The 20,214-nt window shown below is 36.5% G+C and overlaps 1 protein-coding gene across 3 annotated transcripts in view; it reads right to left on the bottom strand.

Moving 5' to 3' along the window:
• GRB14 (growth factor receptor bound protein 14) overlaps nucleotides 1–20,214 on the bottom strand; it is a 112,321-nt gene that overhangs the window by 37,108 nt on the left and 54,999 nt on the right. For all 3 annotated transcript variants that reach the window (XM_039855291.1, XM_039855292.1, XM_039855293.1), the window contains one exon: nucleotides 5,263–5,419. In XM_039855291.1, coding sequence (XP_039711225.1) covers nucleotides 5,263–5,419 — 157 coding nt within the window. The remainder of the gene's footprint in view (nucleotides 1–5,262; nucleotides 5,420–20,214) is intronic.

The following is a 20,214-nucleotide window of genomic DNA, read 5'->3' on the forward strand; positions in this document are numbered from 1 at the left end:
AAGGGGAAATATTTGTTGACAGGCTGATATTTTAAATTTGATGTCTATAAAAATGTGTGTACAACTAGAACGCATAATAACACGATCCAAAATCAGGCAAATCAGTGATTTATAACAAAATCAGGATGTTTAGCTGCCTTCAATGATTTATTCCACCTATCAAAATTCTCAGCAGTTTTTATTAATAATTATAATCAGAGGATATGAAATATTGATATTGTATTCAAGGTTCCAGATAGCATATTACTGTTTAGGTTGTATATAAATTCAAGAACAAGTCATTTCCATTGTGATCCTCCTGCTTAGCCAAAACAAATAGCTGGCTCTGTTATAAAGAAAGCCAGGTTTGCATCAGTTTGATACCAACAACTTCAATATGACCTTGTTAAGAAGAGTTATCTAAAAATGTTCTGGAGGGTTCAGAATTTAAATTTATAGTATGTATGAGAAATAGAGATGGAGAGTGAAACAGAAAAACCAACCACAGAAGCTCATGAATATTTGAGGAGAAACCAACGTGCTTCCATGGAAAACGTATACATTTTAGAATCTGACAGGACTTAGATTTGTGCAATGTTTGACTCTGAGCAAGGTATTTCACCACCGAGTCTTTGCATTACTGTATGTGAAGATATTGAGAGCATCTATCAAGATTAACGTAAAACCCCTCATCACTCAGTGCCTTCCTTGTAAATAAAAGATAGACGTTAATAGTAGCAATCACATATGCATTCATAATAAAAATACTAAGATTTAAGTGTCCTTTGTCACAGAAAATATCACTCTGAAAAGACTCTAGATTCTACAAAACTACCATATTTTGAATGTCATGTGCTCCTCCTTCTGACTTTAGTAATTTGGAATAGGCTTTAATGGGTCAGAAGCAATAACAGTAGCACAGCTACTAACAACATAGAACGTTTCTGAAACTTTCTCAAGCTTATCTTGGACATTAAAGTGAAACTAAAGTGCAGAAAAACTCTCAACTCTCATCTACCCAGTAAGTCAAAGTGTTCTTGCCTATAAGGCTAGGGGATCTCGCAAACACTAAACCTCATAAATGTGCAGACTATGAGGTGAAGAAGGTACAACAGGGCATTTACAACTAGCAGAAACAAGAGATGGGCAAGGATCAATCCAGGAAGTCACAGGTGGTTTGATGTAAAAGAAAAACGAAGTTGCTTAGCCTCCAAAGGTCAAAACTTACATTTTGGCCTTCTTAGTATTATACTTGACAAACTAAATCAGGTCATACTGCTCTCTGACTCAAAGACCTCCAATTTCCTCTCCACTCAGTGTGAAGGTCAAGTCTCCTCCATGGCCTATAAGACCCTCCATGAGGTGGCTCTGCAGCAGTACAATGAAGTCCCCTCCTGTTCCTTACACCTTACTGACTCCGAACACACAGGCCTCTTGGCCACCTCTTGAACAAAAGCATAGTGCTTCATCTGGGCCTTTCCGCTTAACGTTCCCTCTGTCTAGAACAGTGTTTTACTTAACTACAAAGCCTGCTGCTGTTGGCTTCAGGTCTCTACTCAAGTGCCTGTGTCACGGAGGCCTTCCCTGGTCCCTCTACTTAAAGTATATCTGTCCCTCACTGCCCCCAACCACCAAAACTCTGTCCTTCTTCCCTGCCTTTTCTCCCCAGTGCTTATCATCACCTAAAGGACTATAAAATTTTAGTTATTCATCTTTCTCTCCCCGCTAGAATGCAAATTCATAAGGGCGGTGCTTCTTTTCTATTTTGTTCATATGGTTGCCTCGGGAATCCACACATAAAATAGTTTTGGTAGAAAACAGTCAATAAATATTTGCTAAACTGTTTGAGGAAAGCAACACGGGAAGGCAGGGAGAGTTCCTAGTTTTTGTGAAGTTTGTAAAATGATTAAAAAAACTAAAAATACTCAGGATGTACTTTTTAGTGTACACACACACAAAGAAGGTAGTCTACAAAAGTGAATACATACAATATATAATTAGAGATTATGTTAAAATAGAGAAACTAATAAACGTCATCTCAATATTATAAAATTATGAATAATATTGTTTACTTCTCGACATCTTTATTTCTCAGTTATTTACAATGAGCTTAATTATTTTCATACTAAAAGTATTTTTTAAAATAATAAGTACCACCCCCTCTCTTTTAGAATTCTATTCACTGAAAATTCATTTATGTTAGTCAAAGAGAGGTTAAGAGTATTTCCTGAAAAATATACAGAGCTGACCTGCTGGTCACCACAGTTTTTGCGAATAGGTTGTCATTGGTTCTTTACATTAATAACACTCATAAAAGATTTACAAGTGAAAGTATCAGTGGTTCATTCTATTGACAAGAGCATCTATAGTTACAAAACCCATTTAAAGGAGGGAAATCCCCTCTCATTCTTTTCATTCATTTTAAGATGCAAATGGAGAAAAAGTTACTTAATACCACTATTAGATTGAACAAAGACTGCAAGAGTTTTATAACCTGCAGACACAAATATTAAATGTATGTAAATAAACATATTGGTTTTATATCACATGCTGAGGAAGACCAATAGTGGCTATTCTGTTACTGTTAGATAAAGAAATGAAAGCTAGTAAATCAATTACACATTAGTATTTGGGTAGCATTAGTGACTGTGATTCTCCTGCTGTTTTAAAGAAATAACCTGAGTAAAAACAAAAAAGAACACAAAAGAGCTCTAGAACTAAATTTCTTTCTCATAAGCTTTGGTCTAATGCATGGCTGATGAAGCCATGAGAGAATTTTCTCACACATTTGATTTTATTTTAGTAGTTTACAGAAAATAATGAAGAAATTTATTTCTATTTGATTTCTAAAAGTTTGATTTAGTATGTAGCTCAAACTAATTCTCAATGTTCCATCTTTAGCCTCTACATTAAAAGCCTTGTATATTTTATTCCTTAATATAACTTGTAGTAGTTTCAGTGAAAACTGCTGTTTGATTTAGAGTAGATTTTTATTACTGAACTTCAAGCTATTTGTTAAAGACACATTATACTGACTATAACAATAACAAAAAAGATGTTTTAAAGTCTCCTCAAAGGAAAAATTTAAGAGTATAAAATAGGTAATTATATATTATGCTAATTAAGAGCTATATTCTGATAAGCATAAGTGAAACAGTTTAGAATATGGCAGGTATCTATTGAGAATTAGCACCATATTTCTAGAAGGTGAATTATTATGACAGAAGTTAAATTAGTCACAAATGGCAATGAAGAAAGTATAGAGAGAGCTTTTTCTGCCCTAGGAAGGTGAGATAGTAAGTCACATTGGTCAGTATACCATACCTTTAGAATTTAGGTTTTCTAACTCAGCTGCCAAGATCAGCTGATACATTATTGTTCATCAACTATCAACTAAGGGTGGGGGAAGATGGACTGGGGTTCAAATCATTGTGGAGGCTGTCAAACTATAAACTTCTTTTTCACAGGCATCATTCTGTCTTCTTCCTGAGGTTCTGACACATTCTCCATTATATTCAACAGTCCTCAAATTAGAAGTACTGAAAACACTTTCTGAAGAGTTCATGAAATGCGAGTAGTTTTAAATATGTCACTTTCCAGAATCTTTTAAAAATGGATCCTCCCAAGAACACCTCTTTTCTGCCAATGTCATCTTTATTCCCTTTCATAAAACAAAGGCAAACCTCTTATCTGAACTGAACTTTACTTTGGCTATTGCTCTGAGGTATAAACCGTCTATGCATCAAACAAAGAGAACATTTTATATATTGCTAGCTAGCTTTGTAAGAAAGTGAGTGACATAAACTAGATATAAAATTCTCAATTCTTGACACAAATTGAAAAAAGTAATTCAGCTGTCACTGATAAATTATTTAAAATAACTGATGATTTATTACTAAAAGTTCTTTGACATATGATGCAAAGGAGTTTATGGTAGGCTAAATAATAGCTCCCAAAATATATCCACATCTTAATTCCTATAACCTGTGAATGTTACCTTTTTTGGCAAAAAATAAAAAAATAAAATAAGACTTTGCTTGGCCTTTTGAGCCATGCGTCTCTTGTTCAGGCCCACTTCCACGTCTGGAAGTGTACTTTCCCTTCTAATAAAACTTTTCTTTTCTACTGTTAAAAAAAAAAAAAAGACTTTGCAGATATGATTGAGTCGAGGATCTTGAAATGAGGAGGTTATCCTGGATTATCTGGGTTAGCCCTAAATGCTACTGTTCTTATAAAAGAGAGGGAGAGGGAGATTTGACACAGACAGAAGAGGAGAATGCAGCATAAACATGGAGGTAGAGATATGAGTGATGCAGCAACTAGCCAAAGATGGGCACCTGCCACCAGAGCTGGAAGAAGGAATGGATTCTCTCCAAGAGAGCCCCTGGAGGAAATGCATTCCTGATGATACCTTCATTTCAACCCAAGAGCCAGTGATACTCATTTCAGACTTCTGGCTTCCAGAACTATGAGAGAATAAATATTTGGTCGTTTCAAGCCACCCAATTTGTGGTAATTTATTACAACAGCCACAGGAAACTAATACAGGATTCAAAGAACTGATGGCATTGCTATAACTCCTTTCTCCTCTACTTATTACAGGAACATGTTTTTCAACACTAATATCTGTAAAATATAAGAAAGGAGAGATAAAATTGTTGCCAATCCTGTCTCACCCTAGTAGAAGAATGACACTTCCTTATTACTTATTAAAAGATATGGAAAAAAAAAATAATCAAAACTCTCTACAGTTCATAATACAGAGATGAATTTCCAGTAAAAAAATGCTTTTAAAGATGTTACTCTTTATATTTATGACTAAAAAAAAATGTGAAGAAGTTACTTATTTCTTCAAGGAAAATTTAGGGTGTATGATCTCATAAAGAGAAACACCACCGTAGATACTCCTCATGTCTGCCCTACATGCAATTCAAAAAATAGTCTCAATAACAGCTTATTTTATTAAATTCTAAAAAAAGTTCATTGTGCTACTAAAAATTATCATAAAATTTACCTTTCCATCAATTTGGACTCAATGTTCTAGCTCCAAAATTCCCATAAATTATTATTTAAACAAAAAGGGATGGTAAATTTGTAATATTTCTATCCTTATTTCCATTTTGTTCTATTATTTTTATCCTCAACCACGAATAACAAAAACAAAAAAGAATAAAGAAAAGATCTGTTCATAATTTTTTTTCCAACTCTGGAGAAAATTTTTGCCATATGATCAAAACTATAAAGGACAGAAAAGCAATGATGTGACTATGACTGTATCCTTACCTAGACCTATGTGAGGCAGGTGCTCAAAAAGGGTCCAGCTGTGGTCATCAACGTAATGATTCTTCAGGATCAACAGCTGGCACACATCTCGGGCGGTTATGTCACTGGGTACCTCTAAAGCCCTGCTGGTTTCATCTTCACTGTATACTTTAATTACCTGTGTAGGTAGAAATAAGAAAATGAGCTAAAATATTCTATTACAAATATGATCATAGTAAGTCATCAAAATCAGTGGCTGAGCTGATTGCAAATTCTTTACACAGTTTCCTGTACAGCAAACTTATTTATACACTAAATGAATGTTACTTTTCCCAAGACTTTTTTATAACGTGTCAAAGTCACTTTGTCCAACAACTTCCACTATCTGCTGGTGGTCAATCACCATTTAATGTCCTTTCCCTAAGACTCTGCTAAGTATTAAAAAGCTAAGTATCTCTTTTCAATATTTTAAATTTTCATGCCATAATTAAATCCTGTAAATAATCCAAGTAACATGAATTATTTATTCCTGGATATACTCAAATAGTAAAAGCAATAAATAGAATCAGACATTTTGAAAAGATTTCTCCATTTCAGGCACAGAAGTTTTGCCGAAGACCTGCTAGATGTTCAAATCTTTTTTCTTTTCTCCTTCGCAATTAATTGTGCATGGGACTGTGTTTTTATCAATGGAATGTAAGCACACACAATTTTGCATTTCCAGACCTAGTCCATAAAAATCTCCCACATATTGTCCTCCATTCTCTTTCGTCACTCTCCCATTGAATGGAAATGAGTACAAGGACCTAGAGGAAAGGAAAACCATGGAACAAAAGGAGGCTTTGTCCCTGAATGACCACATGAAAGGTGCCCAACTAGAAACAGCCATTCAGTTCATTGACATGAACAAGAAATAAACTTTTATTATGTTAACTCACTGTGAATTTGTACTTATCTACTGGAGCAGTTATACTACCCTAAGTTATACAGAATTAGAGTTTCATATACAGCACTTCTCTCAACATTTACCAAGCTGTGCCTGGTGCCAGAATTTTCACTATTAATTACATTATCTTATAGATTAATTAAAATAATTATAAAAAGATAAATAGCCATGTCAATTTATAATAAGATAAATACACCCACTTAAAAGTAAGAAAATTCAACATATACAAAAACGCAGCCATTTGAACATTTTTAGTAATTTGGACGAAGGCAAATGAAAGTGATTTATCAATTCTGTCCTATGCATTTTTTTAAATTACACTTAATGACAGTGGAATGAAACAGTTGCTCTCTTACAACGACAGTGATATAAACTGGAGAATTATTTTGTACACCTGTTGGAAAGTATTTATCGAAAGCATCGAAAGGTTCATTACTTTGATCCTGTGATTTCAGTTAGGCAAATTCTCTCAATAAGTCTATCCTAAATGTGGAAAATGAATGTAGGCATAGACATGTCCAGCAAAGCACTATCTATCTATAATTCTATCAACCTAAATATTCAACAATGAAAGCATGGTAAACTATATTCACAGAATGGAATACTATATGATCCTTATAAATGTTATTTTAAAAAATGATATGAAAACTTTAAAAATTTTTTAACTAAAATAAAATCAGGACCTAGAAGTATATGCTATGTGGTACTGTGCAAACTTACTTGTTGAATTTGGCTACCAGGCACCCACCCCTCTTCTAACAGTATTCTGGTTGCCTTTTACAGCATCACTTCTTTCCTCACTATAAGTCCTCGTGATTTGGCAGTTCCACCTTCAGCTAGTGACGGTGTACTGGAGCTGCTGGAATTGACTTGGAAGAACTGATTATTAAACATTTAGGAACTTTGCAAGCTAGGCATCTTGAAATCAGCCATGGTGAGAGTACGGATAGCAAAGAAATGGACAAATGCTACAAATAAGGCCTTTTTTTAAAAATTTCATTTTAGAGCCAGTTTTCCAGTGCACCACTGCCTCAGCTCCAGATAGAAGATATTATCCAGATTGATTCATCAGTATTCAGAATCCCCCTAGCAACAATGATTACTTCAGAGATGGGTAAATGATCTCATTAGAGCCAATCAGAGCCAATCTGGTATTTGCCCACACAGCCATATAGTGGGCTCTCTCTTCTGCTGGGCAGATGTAGGGTGATGCTGCCACTATTCACAAAGAGAAAGACTGGGAAAATGGGGCCCACATGGAATTAGGCATGCCAAGTTCTAAGAGTCCTGAGAATATCGTTGAGCTCCTAGATCGAGGAGCATTTGAATTCTTTGTGTTTTTATCATATGTGTCCTATGAGGCCATAAGCTTCTAATAGTAACACCTTCCTATTTATTTCCTTTGTTATAGCCATGGAGCCCTTCAATTCATTCTCCATATCGCTAGCAGAATAAATTTTATAATAGCCAATCCAATCAGGTCACTCTGCTAGTAAAACTCTTCAGTGGCTCTTCATTGTCATAACTCAAGCAGCTCATTATGTTTATTAAGATGCTGTGTAAGGTATAGGTCCTTTGCTAAGTGTTTTAATATAAACCTGTCACAGACAGAGATGTTTGTTCTCTTCAGAGAGCTTAAAGTCTAGCAGGGAAAGCAGTACTGAAAACAATAATTATAAAGTAGGCCATAAAAGTGCAGCATGTCACTAAATTATAAAAGGGGGGTTAGAGAAGGCCCAAAAAATTTCCGTGAAAAAATAACATTTAAGCCAAGACCTGAAGGAGGAGTGGACAGTAGCTAGGCAAAGAGAGGGTAAGAGCATTTCAGGCTAAGGGAACAGAAGCTGTGCAAAGTCCCTGGGACTAAAAGGAACTCAACAGGTTCTAAGAACTCAGCGGAGTCAGGGATGGCAGGAGCAGCAAACAGGGTGCACGATCCTAAGGAAACTGAGTAGTAAGCATGATGGTGGTGATAGGGATGTAAGAGCCTAAGTTCAAAACTGACTTGAGAATCATTGAGCTTATAGGTGCTAAACAAACTCATGGACGTAGATACATCTGACAAGGAAGAAAAAAAAGGACAAAGAGCAAAAGAGAATCTAGGACTGAACCCTAAGAAATTCCAATATTTAACAGTGAGTTAGAGGCAAAAAAAAGAAAGAAAAAAAAAAGCCTGAAAGATAAAGTGAGGTGGGAAGAGAACCAGGGAAGAAGGACCTCATGGAATAAAGTCCAAACTCTTTAGCATGCACGCTACACTCCCTAGCATACCAGGCAATGGAACAGGTCACTCTGTGATCTTAGCCAAACAGGACAACACTTGTAACCCATTCTTTCTTAGCTGCATATAAGGTATCCTCTACTTAGAATCAATGCTCTAACCATCAACAACATGATTTACTTGGCAAATCCCTACTCACCATTTGGTCTCAGCTTTCATGGCACTTCCTCTGGAAGGTCTTCTCTGACTACCCATAGCTTTGTAATAATGTGTGCTTCTTATATGCTCAAAGTGTTTCGCACATTAAGTATCTTCTGAATACTTGGAGACTTTAATTTAAAAAATATTCTGTCACAAAGTATAGGAGTAATTAAATTTTTATGTTCAGGAAATTAAAATTCTTCTCAATGAGCAACAGATATATGGTTTTTCATATAAATCAGCCCTGGTAAGAATCGACACATTATTGCTATTAGTGGACAGTTCTGAGTTATTAAGGTCATCGAGGCACCCATAAAGTTAGATGAAAAAGATCATGAAAATACACTGTCAAAATCAGATGTGATTGAGTTTTCATTTTGGTTCATTTATTTTGTGGTTAATATATGTAGTTCACTAAAATCCCAAGATCTGTTTGGAATCTCAGTGTCTCCCATGATTGCATCTGAGTAGGCTATTGTTAAGTGTGTACTTTCAGTATCTGTATCTGTGCTAGACAACTGGTGGGATTCTAAAGGATGCTATCTACTCTATACCATGCTGCTGTGGTTAATGACTGGGTCAAGCACTGGTAGGTGCTCCTGCCAAAAGCAATGAGAAGACAACCACACCTAAGAAGATAAGAGCCAGCCCTGGCGCTGCTCCATCATGTGAGGCAATGATGAGCCACTAATTAAGTTCCCTCCAAGACCAGCTACACATTCCATGCCAAGAAATGGGGGAATTGGGAATGGCCTAGAGGCTGCTCTTAAGGTTCCCTGTACTTGACTACCCCATGTTTTCTTATAGTAATCTCCCATTATTTGGGGTAACAGAAGCATGCCTCTTATTTTTTATGCTTTATCTTTTATATCAGAGGGTCTAAGAAAACGAAATACTGGAGACATTCTGAAGCTTAAGCCAAATTCAAGAGAGGGCAAGAATAGACAGAGAGGTAAACAGGGAATTTTAAAAAGCTATCTAACCAATCAGGAAAGTCATTATTTTCTTCACACTATGTTGCTGCAAATTTGAAAGAAATAAGTTGCTATGAATCAAGATACATAAATTTAGAAGGGCTAGGCCAATTTAAATTTCTGGACTTGGGTACGTGTATTTATTTCTAAAATAAATAACACCCAATGAGAGAAAAACTTAATACCTTTGTTGGAGCTCCATTTCAAACCTTTATTTAAAAAAAATCCTATTTAATGTTAACGTTTGTTCAAAATACACATTCACCTATGAATGGCAAAATTATCTTTTGGTTGATACTCCTCAGCAGAAAATCTCTGTCAATTCTTAGATCTATTCAGTAATTATGAAAAATCCTTATACTACTGAAAGGGATGCCTCTGTTAAAAGTCTTTTTTATTTCTATCTAGTTCTCCTTAAAATTTAGGAAAAAGGAAATGTTAATCTAAGCCTTAACTCTCTAGCAGAGTTGAGTATGCCTCTTGCCAAGGTATTATTACACTAAAACTTCTATTTAAAAAAAAAAAAAGTCAAGTCATCAGAAAAGCTACATGATTAGTGTAGATTAAAACTTAAGTTAAAAACTTCTGTGATCATGTAAAAACCAAAGAGCAGAACTATTCTGAAGAATCATTAGAGCAAACTACTGGTATCCTGTTTCCTCCATATACTGAGAGGTAAAAAAGATCTGACAATCATGTCATTATGCTGCTCAGTAAAGAGATACATTTCTAGCTCAGTGGCCCAAATTCTCAACTTATTTTATAAAGTAAAAAAATAGGGTGAGAAGAATATTTATCATGTCAATTTATTTACAAGATCATTTGAAATTGTACACGAGCAGAAAGAAATCCCACCTGGGCCATACAGAATAGAAATTTTCTTTGTGAGTACTTGACTAACAAGAGAGACATGCACTGATAAGGTCTGTCTATAACATCCCCACCAGCATAAACAGAAAGAGCACCCAAGGACAGCCAACAGTGTACACACAGGCTGTGTTTAGAAAGCCCTTCAGTGTCGCTGAAATTCTGACAATCAGATAGCCATGGCCTTTGGAGTGATTTACAGCTTCAAAAACTGCTCTTGGAGCATATGGTATGAGCAATGAAAATGTACTACACAGACACAACAGCCCCTGCAGGGGGTTTGCTGGAATGTGGGTAGAACAGATTTCTGTTTTGGCCGACATCTTTATCAAGTCAGTTTATACACTTCATACCTCAAACCTCCTAGACTGCCCTCCATAAAAAGGAAGTGGAGGCAAGAGATAAAAAAAATTAACATAACCTATTTTTAAAATAGTAGACACAACAATGTTCAAATACAGAGACAGCAAGAACTGGCTAACTTTTCAGTAAAAGGCTTGAGTCCTCTAAAGCCTTGAGACTAAAAGAGACAAAATATTTAAAATATAAAACAAAGGCCATTTCTGAAAAAATAAAATAAAGAGATCAAGTTTGAAAGTCAATTCAATATATAACTCTTTGCCCCCAAAGCACACCCAGTATTTATCTCTACCAACACTGGCAATTCTGATTCTCAGAACAGAGCATATGGAAAACCTTAAGAAAGCACTGGGCAAGGGCTAAATAGTCAGCCTTTCTCCTCCTGATTGTGGACTCCAGGAGTGTGATGGCAAGGAATAGCCAGGTCCTTTTCCAACCTGGTTCATACTAGGATATTCAAAAAAAAAAAACAAAAAACAAAAAAACTCAGGGCTGTAATCTGGTCATCTGGCAATGCCATCAAGCAAAGGGGCACTGGACCTCTTGGTAAGTACTTAGATACTGGAGAACTCCCTTGCTTACCCTTTGTTTCACCAGAGGAGGGAGGACAGAAGAGAAATAATCATTCATCAGGTAAAAAAAAAAAAACCAGAATATACATGAGCAAGTAGTCATAGGATGAAGTAAGTAAAGGAAAGAAGGAAGGAAGGAGGGAGGGAGGGAGAAAGGAAGGAAGGAAGGAAGGAAGGAAGGAAGGAAGGAAGGGGAAGGGAAGGAAGGAAGGGAAGGAAGGGAAGGAAGGAAGGAAGGAGGAGGGGAGGGAGGGAGGGAGGAGGAGGGTGAAGGAAGGAAGGAAGGAAGGAAGGAAGGAAAAGTAAAAGACTGTTGGGGTGTCGTTATCTTCTGTGTCAAAGTTTCTATTTTAGAAACACAAATTTAATTTTTAAATTAACTACATTCAAATACCATATTTAATTCTTTTTAATTTTTAGTTTAAAATAATGTAAACACAGTATTTAAATATCAAGATCTTGTGATGAAATGTATATAACTTTTCAAACAGAAAAAAATTTATGTCTATTAATTATATGTTGTTTATATATAATTAATAGAAAAAAAGGAACAAAGTCCAAAGAAATTTGCTCTCAACTAGGTCCCACAGTAAAACTTAATTCTACAGCTCTTTAAAAGTTTACCATCCAGTAGGATTTTAAAGACATCTTTTAATGTTTCAGACTTTTTTCTCTATTATTTTTAACAGATAGGAGATGTGCCTAAGTCATGTGAAATATTTTTATATCGAGGTCACAGGAGCCCTGGATTTTTACATTCTTCTGAAGAAGGAATGCAGTGTCCTAAGATAAGAGGAGACATTCTTAGATATTTTGAATTAAACAACTTAATGTGTTCCCTTGAAGGGAATGGAAAATAATATATTCATTATTACTTTCTCCAAATCTCTAACAAAATGTTATATTTTAAAAACAAACACTGTTACAAAAGATCTAACAGCTCAAGAAAAGCTGTTGCTTCTTTATTGCCATTCTGTATTATTTTGTTAGCTGTCAAATGCTTATTAAAAGCAAAACAGTACAGTTTAGAGAAATCAGTTAGTGGGGAGTCAAATTCTCTCTACTGAGATAGTCAACGACACATTTTACTTGAGCATGAACAGTACACATTTAATTAATTAATTATATGAACTCAATACAGATATTGTCACTAATATCAGAATTACAGGTCTATTCCATATCCTTATGCCCCTTTTTAACTTTATTCCCTACAATTCCTTCCTTACTCTCTAAGTCTAACCATGCATTTTTTTTCTCTTCAGTTTCTTGCAATAGCCATGCCCTTTCCTGACAGACACAGGGCCTTTGCACATACTGCTCCTGCTACCTACTTCTCATCCCACAGATAAACCATTATTATTGTGGAGAAGCTTTCAATCACCCTCTCAGTTTAGGTCCAGGCCCTTTGTTCTTTGTATGCATGTGTATTCGACTTTGTAATTTCTATGTACTGGCCTCCACTACTCAGAACACTGCATGACAGCAGAAATGATGTCAATATTTGCTTTCTGTTCTATCCCCAGCAGTTACCACTGGCACACAGTGGACAATCAAAAATATTTTTAGTGATGAATGAAACCATTATGTGCAGCCAGTAGGAGGTAATATTAGGGATTCCAAAATAGTAGCTCTGAAACCTCACAGGGTTTGAAAACCTCTAAGGCAGAAGAGATACACATGGACCAAAGGGAAAACACAGGCAAGGTTTCATGAAATTTGTGAACTGAATGAAGGTGGATTAGGTGACTTCCATGGCACATTTCAAGTTTGGGATTTTATGAGAATTCAGGGGGAAAAAAAGGAAGGAGGACATCTGGGTGGAATAAATATTATAAGCAAAGATACTGACGCCTAAAGGAGCAAAAATATGCACAGAACAGTAAACAAAGCACTTTGCCAAGATCAGAGAGACTAAGTTATGAGGACCAAGTGAGGACTCACAGGTGCCTGTGGAAGGAGTATCTTGGCCCAGCATTGCTGTACATTCATTTCCATAAATACAAAATAGAGGGAGGGGGCAAAACAATAGGGGATCATTTTTAAGACATACAAATGACAGGGTACCTTTTTTCAAGACTTGAAAATAAAGAATTAAGTTTTAAATGACAGCTCTATAAGAATATGATTATAAAGAGGTAAGAGAATAAAGATAAATGGCTACATGGTGACTTAATCATTTAGAAACAGGTTCAGCTACAAGTAACAGAAAAACTATCCTATAATGGCTTATTAACCAAATTCAGGTGGTTTTTGTTTTTGTTTTTGTTTTTTTTTCCCTCACATTTGAAACCAGAGGCAAACAGCTCAGGGTTTGGTGAGGCAGTTTCATCAAGTCACCACTGACCCTGGCTTTCTGTGGGCCCACAGTCCTCAAGGTCATGAGCTGGATTACTCTCAACCACTTCTGTAAAAACTCTGAAATGTATACAGTTTCATGTTATTACATTTCAACAGGAAAATTATAGGGCAGGCCTGGATAAAGAGAGGAACTAATTCAGAGTTAAAGGATGTGTGTTACTGGGGATCCATATAGATTTTCCGGAAGTTCTGGATATAAATTCAAATGGAAAAATGGAGTTTTATGATGTATTAATTTGTTGCCCAGCCAGCATCGGGTCAGGCCAAAGAGGCCGGGTACGGCCTCACCACTAGAAATGCCCCATACTTGGCAGGGCAGGGGACTTAGCACTGCCACACCTGGCAGCTTAGATCAGTGACACTGCCGAATCAGGGCACGTCTAGGCTTCCAACCAAAAGAAAGACAGTCTGCAGGCAAAGGGAGGCCCATGAAGTCTCCTTAAAGTCCCTCTACTTTACTCCATCTCCCTACTCTGTTGTTTTACTTTTCTGTTCTCTTTTGCTCAAGCCAAGAGCCTTGCAGACTGACCTTTTTTTAGACTTCCCTTCTCCCTAGAGGGTAGAAAGACCCTAACACAAATAGGGGCGCAACTTTACAAAGAGAGAAATTGGAAGCCCTTTCAGTCTGCTCTGTTATGTAGTAGAAAATAAGGCAAGAGAAACAGCTCCAATTTCATTATAAAGGAAGGCAAACGTTAAAAACTAAGTCTAAAAATATCCTAAACCATGGATGTACACATATACATACATATACATAAGTATATATATATATTTATTCTAGGACCTAAATCCAATATAAATAATAAAGAGGGTTAAAGTAATGTTTCCAATGACTTCATCAAAAGAGGGCTCTCTGAAGCCTCAGTGTTTTTAAAACTCACGTAATTCCTGTGAAGATGCCAGTGTTGACTACAGTCTTTGAAGTGAAAAAGCTTCACAAGTGCTAATGCTTATTCATATTTAAAGCAAAAAACCACCGGTCATGCTTATGTTGGCTGCAATGTTCTTCCAGTATCTTATTTCAGTTTTTAAGCAATCATTTATTCCCAGAATAACCATCAGACACATGCCTAAGCAAAAAAGTGAGAAAGAAGGACAAGTTGCGGAGGGGAGGAAGAAGTGGTTAGAAGAAAGAAGGGAGAAATAAGTGGGGAAAGAACATTTGTTAGAGCCCGGACATCAGACTTTATTATTAAAATTCTTGAGGTGACTGGAATCAACTGAAGCACTTTTAGGAACTACCTTATATTACTGATTTTTAAAAGCATGTTTCCTCATATTTAACTTCATTGAAAGTTGGATGTAATTTACCATAAATGGTATGTCATAGTTTAATTGGAAGCATAAAACATAATGATGCTTCTTGTAATTCAAAGTGCTACAGAATCAATGAATTATGTTATGTTCAATCTTTCTGGAACATTTGGAGGCATTATTTCATAAACATATAACAGCATACAAAATATCATTTTATAGACCTAAGACAACAATAGGAACAAATGATTTATATCCATTTTTGTAATTTTACCTTTGCTGCATTTTTCTAAACATTCAGTATAAAACACATTAAGAGAGTATTCCGTAAAAGAAATGAAATCAATACTGTTAGAATGATAAAATACTAATAGTTAGAAGGGCTCTTGGAGAATATCCACTAAAATCCTCTCATTTTACAAATAAAGAAGCCCAGGCTGGAGAGGGTGTGCCTTGCTCAGGGATCTCCAGCCTGTCACTGGCAGAGCCAGCCATGGAACCCTGTCTCTGAGCTCCTTACCTGATCCTGCTCTCTCCTTTCTGCTCATCCATCTTTCATGCTGCTTTAATCTGCTATTTCTACACACCATCTTGAATAAAAATGTTAGATAACTAAACACCAGTACACAAAAATGCATATATGTCCAAAAGCACCTAGCTTTTTGAATGTCAAAGAAGGTTGTTTTCTTTGTGTTTCACTTTTCTCAGCATAATTTGCCAGAAAAATTACATATACAGAAATAGCCAGCAGAGGGAGTCTATTTCTCAATGGGTACACATAGAGAAAGATGATGTTTCGAAAATTACAACTTTAACACTGTTAACCCTTCGGAGGTCCTGCTTAATATAATTATAAGCTTTTAACAAAGTTTAGATCTATTTCTAAATAGTCTCAACTCTTTGAATTTTAAAGATAAGTCATGTCTATATCTTCAGTAAAGGGAATATTTGGGGGCATATACTGTGTGTGTGTGTGTGTGTGTGTGTGTGTGTGTGTGTCCACTTCACCAGGAATCTTAAGTTGAAGGTTCTCCCTGGCATTTAGAACAGTGATGTCTAAATTTTTCTTCAATCTTGATAGAACTACCCAAACTAATTTGACTTCTAAAACTATGAAATAATATTCCTGATATTTTCATGAACACAACCAAATATACATCTCCAAATATACACTTAGAAAGCTATAATCACTTTCTGACAACACGGAACTTGCCAAAATGATTTTTGAATTTTCCTTTTGGAACTGTCTTAAGAGCAAGCATTTTTAATATCCTACGTGGGGTAAAAAAAAAGAAAAAAGAAAAAAACCTTTACCCTTTCTTAGGATTTAATAGCTGAAATTACCAAAGGTCTTGTTTCTTTTTTCTGCCAAAGAGAGATCTTTATTTTCTAGATTTGGCTTAGGGTGCTGGGGCACGGCCAGGAGAGCCAGCCCTAAGACTACCCCAAGCAAGAGTCTGAGACTGTTAATCAGCCGGCTATTTTTAATCTGTCTTCACTGCCAGACGTGAACCAGGCACTGTAGTTTACAAAATAATATGGGGCACAGCCCCTGTTCTCATGGAGTTTCGGTCCAGGTGCTCATGGCAAGTGTGGGCACCAGAGTCGCTCTGCAAACAGATCCCAGACCACCAGATTATCGGTTATGAGCCTTGGCTTCCTCATACTGTAAAATAGGCCAAGTGTTGGCAAACTTATAGTAATTAATATTGGAGATTATTATGATAAACCTTTGAAAGCAAAAAAAAAAACGCATTTATGAGTAAGACTGAAGAGACTCCTACAGTCCCACTGAGCTCTAAGGAACTAGTACATACAGTGTAGTCACTATGTCTTTGAGGCAAAATTGAACACACAAGAAAAAAATAACTAAAGAGATGAAATGCAGGTTGGCAGAAAGGCAAGATTTGTCCAACGAGTAGACTACAAGTGAGAGGAGAGCAGTGCAGCTGCGCTGGGTGACGAGCTCTGCAGCCCACGTGTGCCCAAGCCACTGTGAGAGGCAGCCTCCCGAGCTGGCGGAGCAGGCCGCGAGTTCGGTCCTGCCTCCGTCGTTTACTGGCGGTGAGTTTGGGGTAAGATATTTAACTTCTCCGCGCCTCACTTTCCATACCCCAAACTGGGCTTATCCACCAACCTTGCAGGGTTCTTATGAGGATTAATGAAAATTTGTAATCAGTGCTGAACACCTTATAGCTGTTTTTATTTTTACTGGTGTGTGTGGAGGGCAGTGAGTACATCAAATTGTCCAGACCAGCAAGATGGAGCTTATTTTTTTAATTGTTTTTATTGAACTAATAATAATTATATACCAACTCTGTGCCTTCCCTGTGCTGGGCACTTGAGTCCAGTGGTGATCAAAAGTGACAACGCCCTTGATGCCATACAGCTAATGTTCCAGTAACGTCATCTTTGTCTACTGAAACTATGTCTAAACACTAGGCACAATTTTACACCTTTCAAATATATGACCCAGGAGTCCCTGCTAGATACTCCCTATGCTAGTGAAAGGAGAAATAATCTTAACTGCCTATTATCATCTAACCACCACTTATCAGCATACAATAGTTGGATTTTTTAAAATTCAAATTAAGATCCACCTAAAGTTACAGAAAGGGAACAAGGATTTGAAAGGCATATTATCTTTCTCTCCCTGACTGCATTATGTCAAGGACAACTACTTTTTGTTTGATTCATTTGCTACATGGAAATTTTTGGATAACCACCTTAATAGGACAGAGCACAAAAATTTAAATTCATAGTAGCAGGGAGATTTTAAACAGTTTATGTAACTAGTAAAATGTGCCATTTTACAGATGAGGAGGAAAAAAGGAATTGACAGATGTTGTGTTTCAACCATGTGCCAAGTATTTCAAAATATCCATCCTATTTAAGCCTCACAACTGTTCTGTAAGGAAGCATTGTTATCCCCAAGATAGAAAAACTGATTCTCAGAAAGGTTTAAAAGAAGGCACCCAAAGTCACACCACTGGTCAGGGACAGAGCTGAGCTCGAACTCAGGACTTCCAGGATCCAAAACAAAATCTCTATTACATCACACTTCCTAAAAACTACTTCTCAGGAAAGGAAACATTCTGTGAAAACACAAAAACCATTCATCTGTGTGGCACCCTTCCTGGGTAGTTATGCCAGTAAGTTATCCTGTATAGAAATAAAAAGGGCAGAGAAAGATCAAGGTTTGACAAGAATGAGAGCTCTGTAAACAGCAATAACAATACTCACTATCACATTATGACCACTTTCGAAGCCAGCCAGCCATCTGAACTCAGGGCATCATCTGTGTATCTCTATTACCCTTCCCTACTCAGGAAACCTGATCTTTCCCTACTTAAAACACCTTTTAATATCGTCATACAAGTAACAGAATATATTTGTTCAAAAAACATAACCATGTTTCATATCTGACATGATAGTAATAAAAATCCAAGGTACAAATATATACCCATTGCCTAATATGTCCAAGGCACTCGCAGTGGGAGTGGCTAGTTGCCCACCAGGTGCCACCCTTCTCCCTTCCTAATAGATCCTGATTCTGATGAGAAGGGCACTGCATCGAGCTCAAGGCCTACATTTCCTGGATTCTCTTGTGTCCAGGGTTGACCACGTGACACAATCCTGATCAAGTTCGTGGTTATTTCAAGGTGGCACATTAACATCAGACGGAACTGGCCAGCATACCCTAGTCCTTCCCATTTTGTAGGAATGTGAACCGATTTGCATTTATCTTTCCATAAAAGGAAAAGAGAACCAACGACATTTAGGAAGATATAATGGAAGGCAGGCAAGCGGGAACTTAGTTGCCTCAGGACATTCTGGGGCTGCTACATTAGCTTTGGACTGATTCTTCCAGTGAAGTAAAAGAAAAATAAATCTCTTCCCTGTTTAACATACTGTCTTTTGAGTTTTATGATTACATGAAATTAAATTCAGTCTGTAACTAACAAAGTACTTTGTTTAAAGAGCCTTTCTCTTAAATATTTAAAACCTAGTTGTAAGACAGAGACAAATTTTAAAAACCAAATAATATAAAATATACAAAAAGAACCCCAAGATACACAGAGAAGACTAAAAGTCAAATTCGAAAAGCCAGAAACCCTAAGATACACACCTATGGAGACCTAATAAGACTTAAATATCATAAAAGGTAATAATAAAATTGATGTCATGACAGTAATTACTAAATTGAGTAATAACTAACAAAGGCACATCCACTGATACTGAATCAAGATACCATTAAGAGATGAGAAAGAGTCTTAGAAGACTTCAAGATGGTACCACAGCCTGAGCTGGGACACAGAAAACAACCTGTGGAAAAGCAAACAGGAGCCTAGAGTTGTCTATGGACCACAGAGTGAAAGACTGGGAGCAAAAGCACAGAGAGACAAACAGCAAACACTGGAGCGCAAGGAGAAAAACAACGTGCCGGAGTGGAGGCTGCCTACGAAGCTGGGGAAATTGCGGTACATCCAGGTCCTGAAGCATAATGAATGTTACAAACATTTGGACTGATTTTGTACATATTTAAGTTTCAGGACAAAATACTGATATGATGATCTGATTCATTCTTTATAAAATCATTTTTAAAGAACCATAGCAATGGTTGTAATTGTATGAAGGAAATATAACAAACTTTTATTTTATAGATGTGGAATTTGATCTTCTGATAAATGGCATTGCTCCATAATATACTTGTGAATTTCAGATTTTCAAAAAGACACGAATCTTAAGAAAAATATATTCCAAAAATTATTCCTTGCTTCTCTGAGATTTCAGAAGACACTTCAGGGTCTTGTGTGTTGATCAACATCTCTGCAACTGAGGTATGAATAAAGAATGTAGAAATGCTTGTAAGCATAATTTGTGAAACAGTGTTAATCTGATAGAGGCATGAAACATTCCTACCCACACAAACATCTGACCTTGCAGCCTTTCAATTAAAAAAAAAAATGTCAATTTTGTATTGTACTTAGTTTATACTTTACAATGCCTGAGTCTTTTGTTAACTCTCTGGGGCCTTAAAATGTTTTCTTGATGTAATGTACCATCTAGACTTCTGAGAATAAATTGTCTCTGTCTCTGTCTCTGTCTCTGTCTCTGTCTCTGTCTCTGTCTCTCTCTCTCTCTCACTCACACATACATATACACACACAATCACTCGTTTTGTTGCTTAACAATTGTTTTCAATACTGGAGCCTGTGG

Source organism: Pteropus medius, unplaced genomic scaffold (genome assembly GCF_902729225.1).
Source record: "Pteropus medius unplaced genomic scaffold, Ma_sr-lr_union100, whole genome shotgun sequence".
Taxonomy (NCBI): domain Eukaryota; kingdom Metazoa; phylum Chordata; class Mammalia; order Chiroptera; family Pteropodidae; genus Pteropus; species Pteropus medius.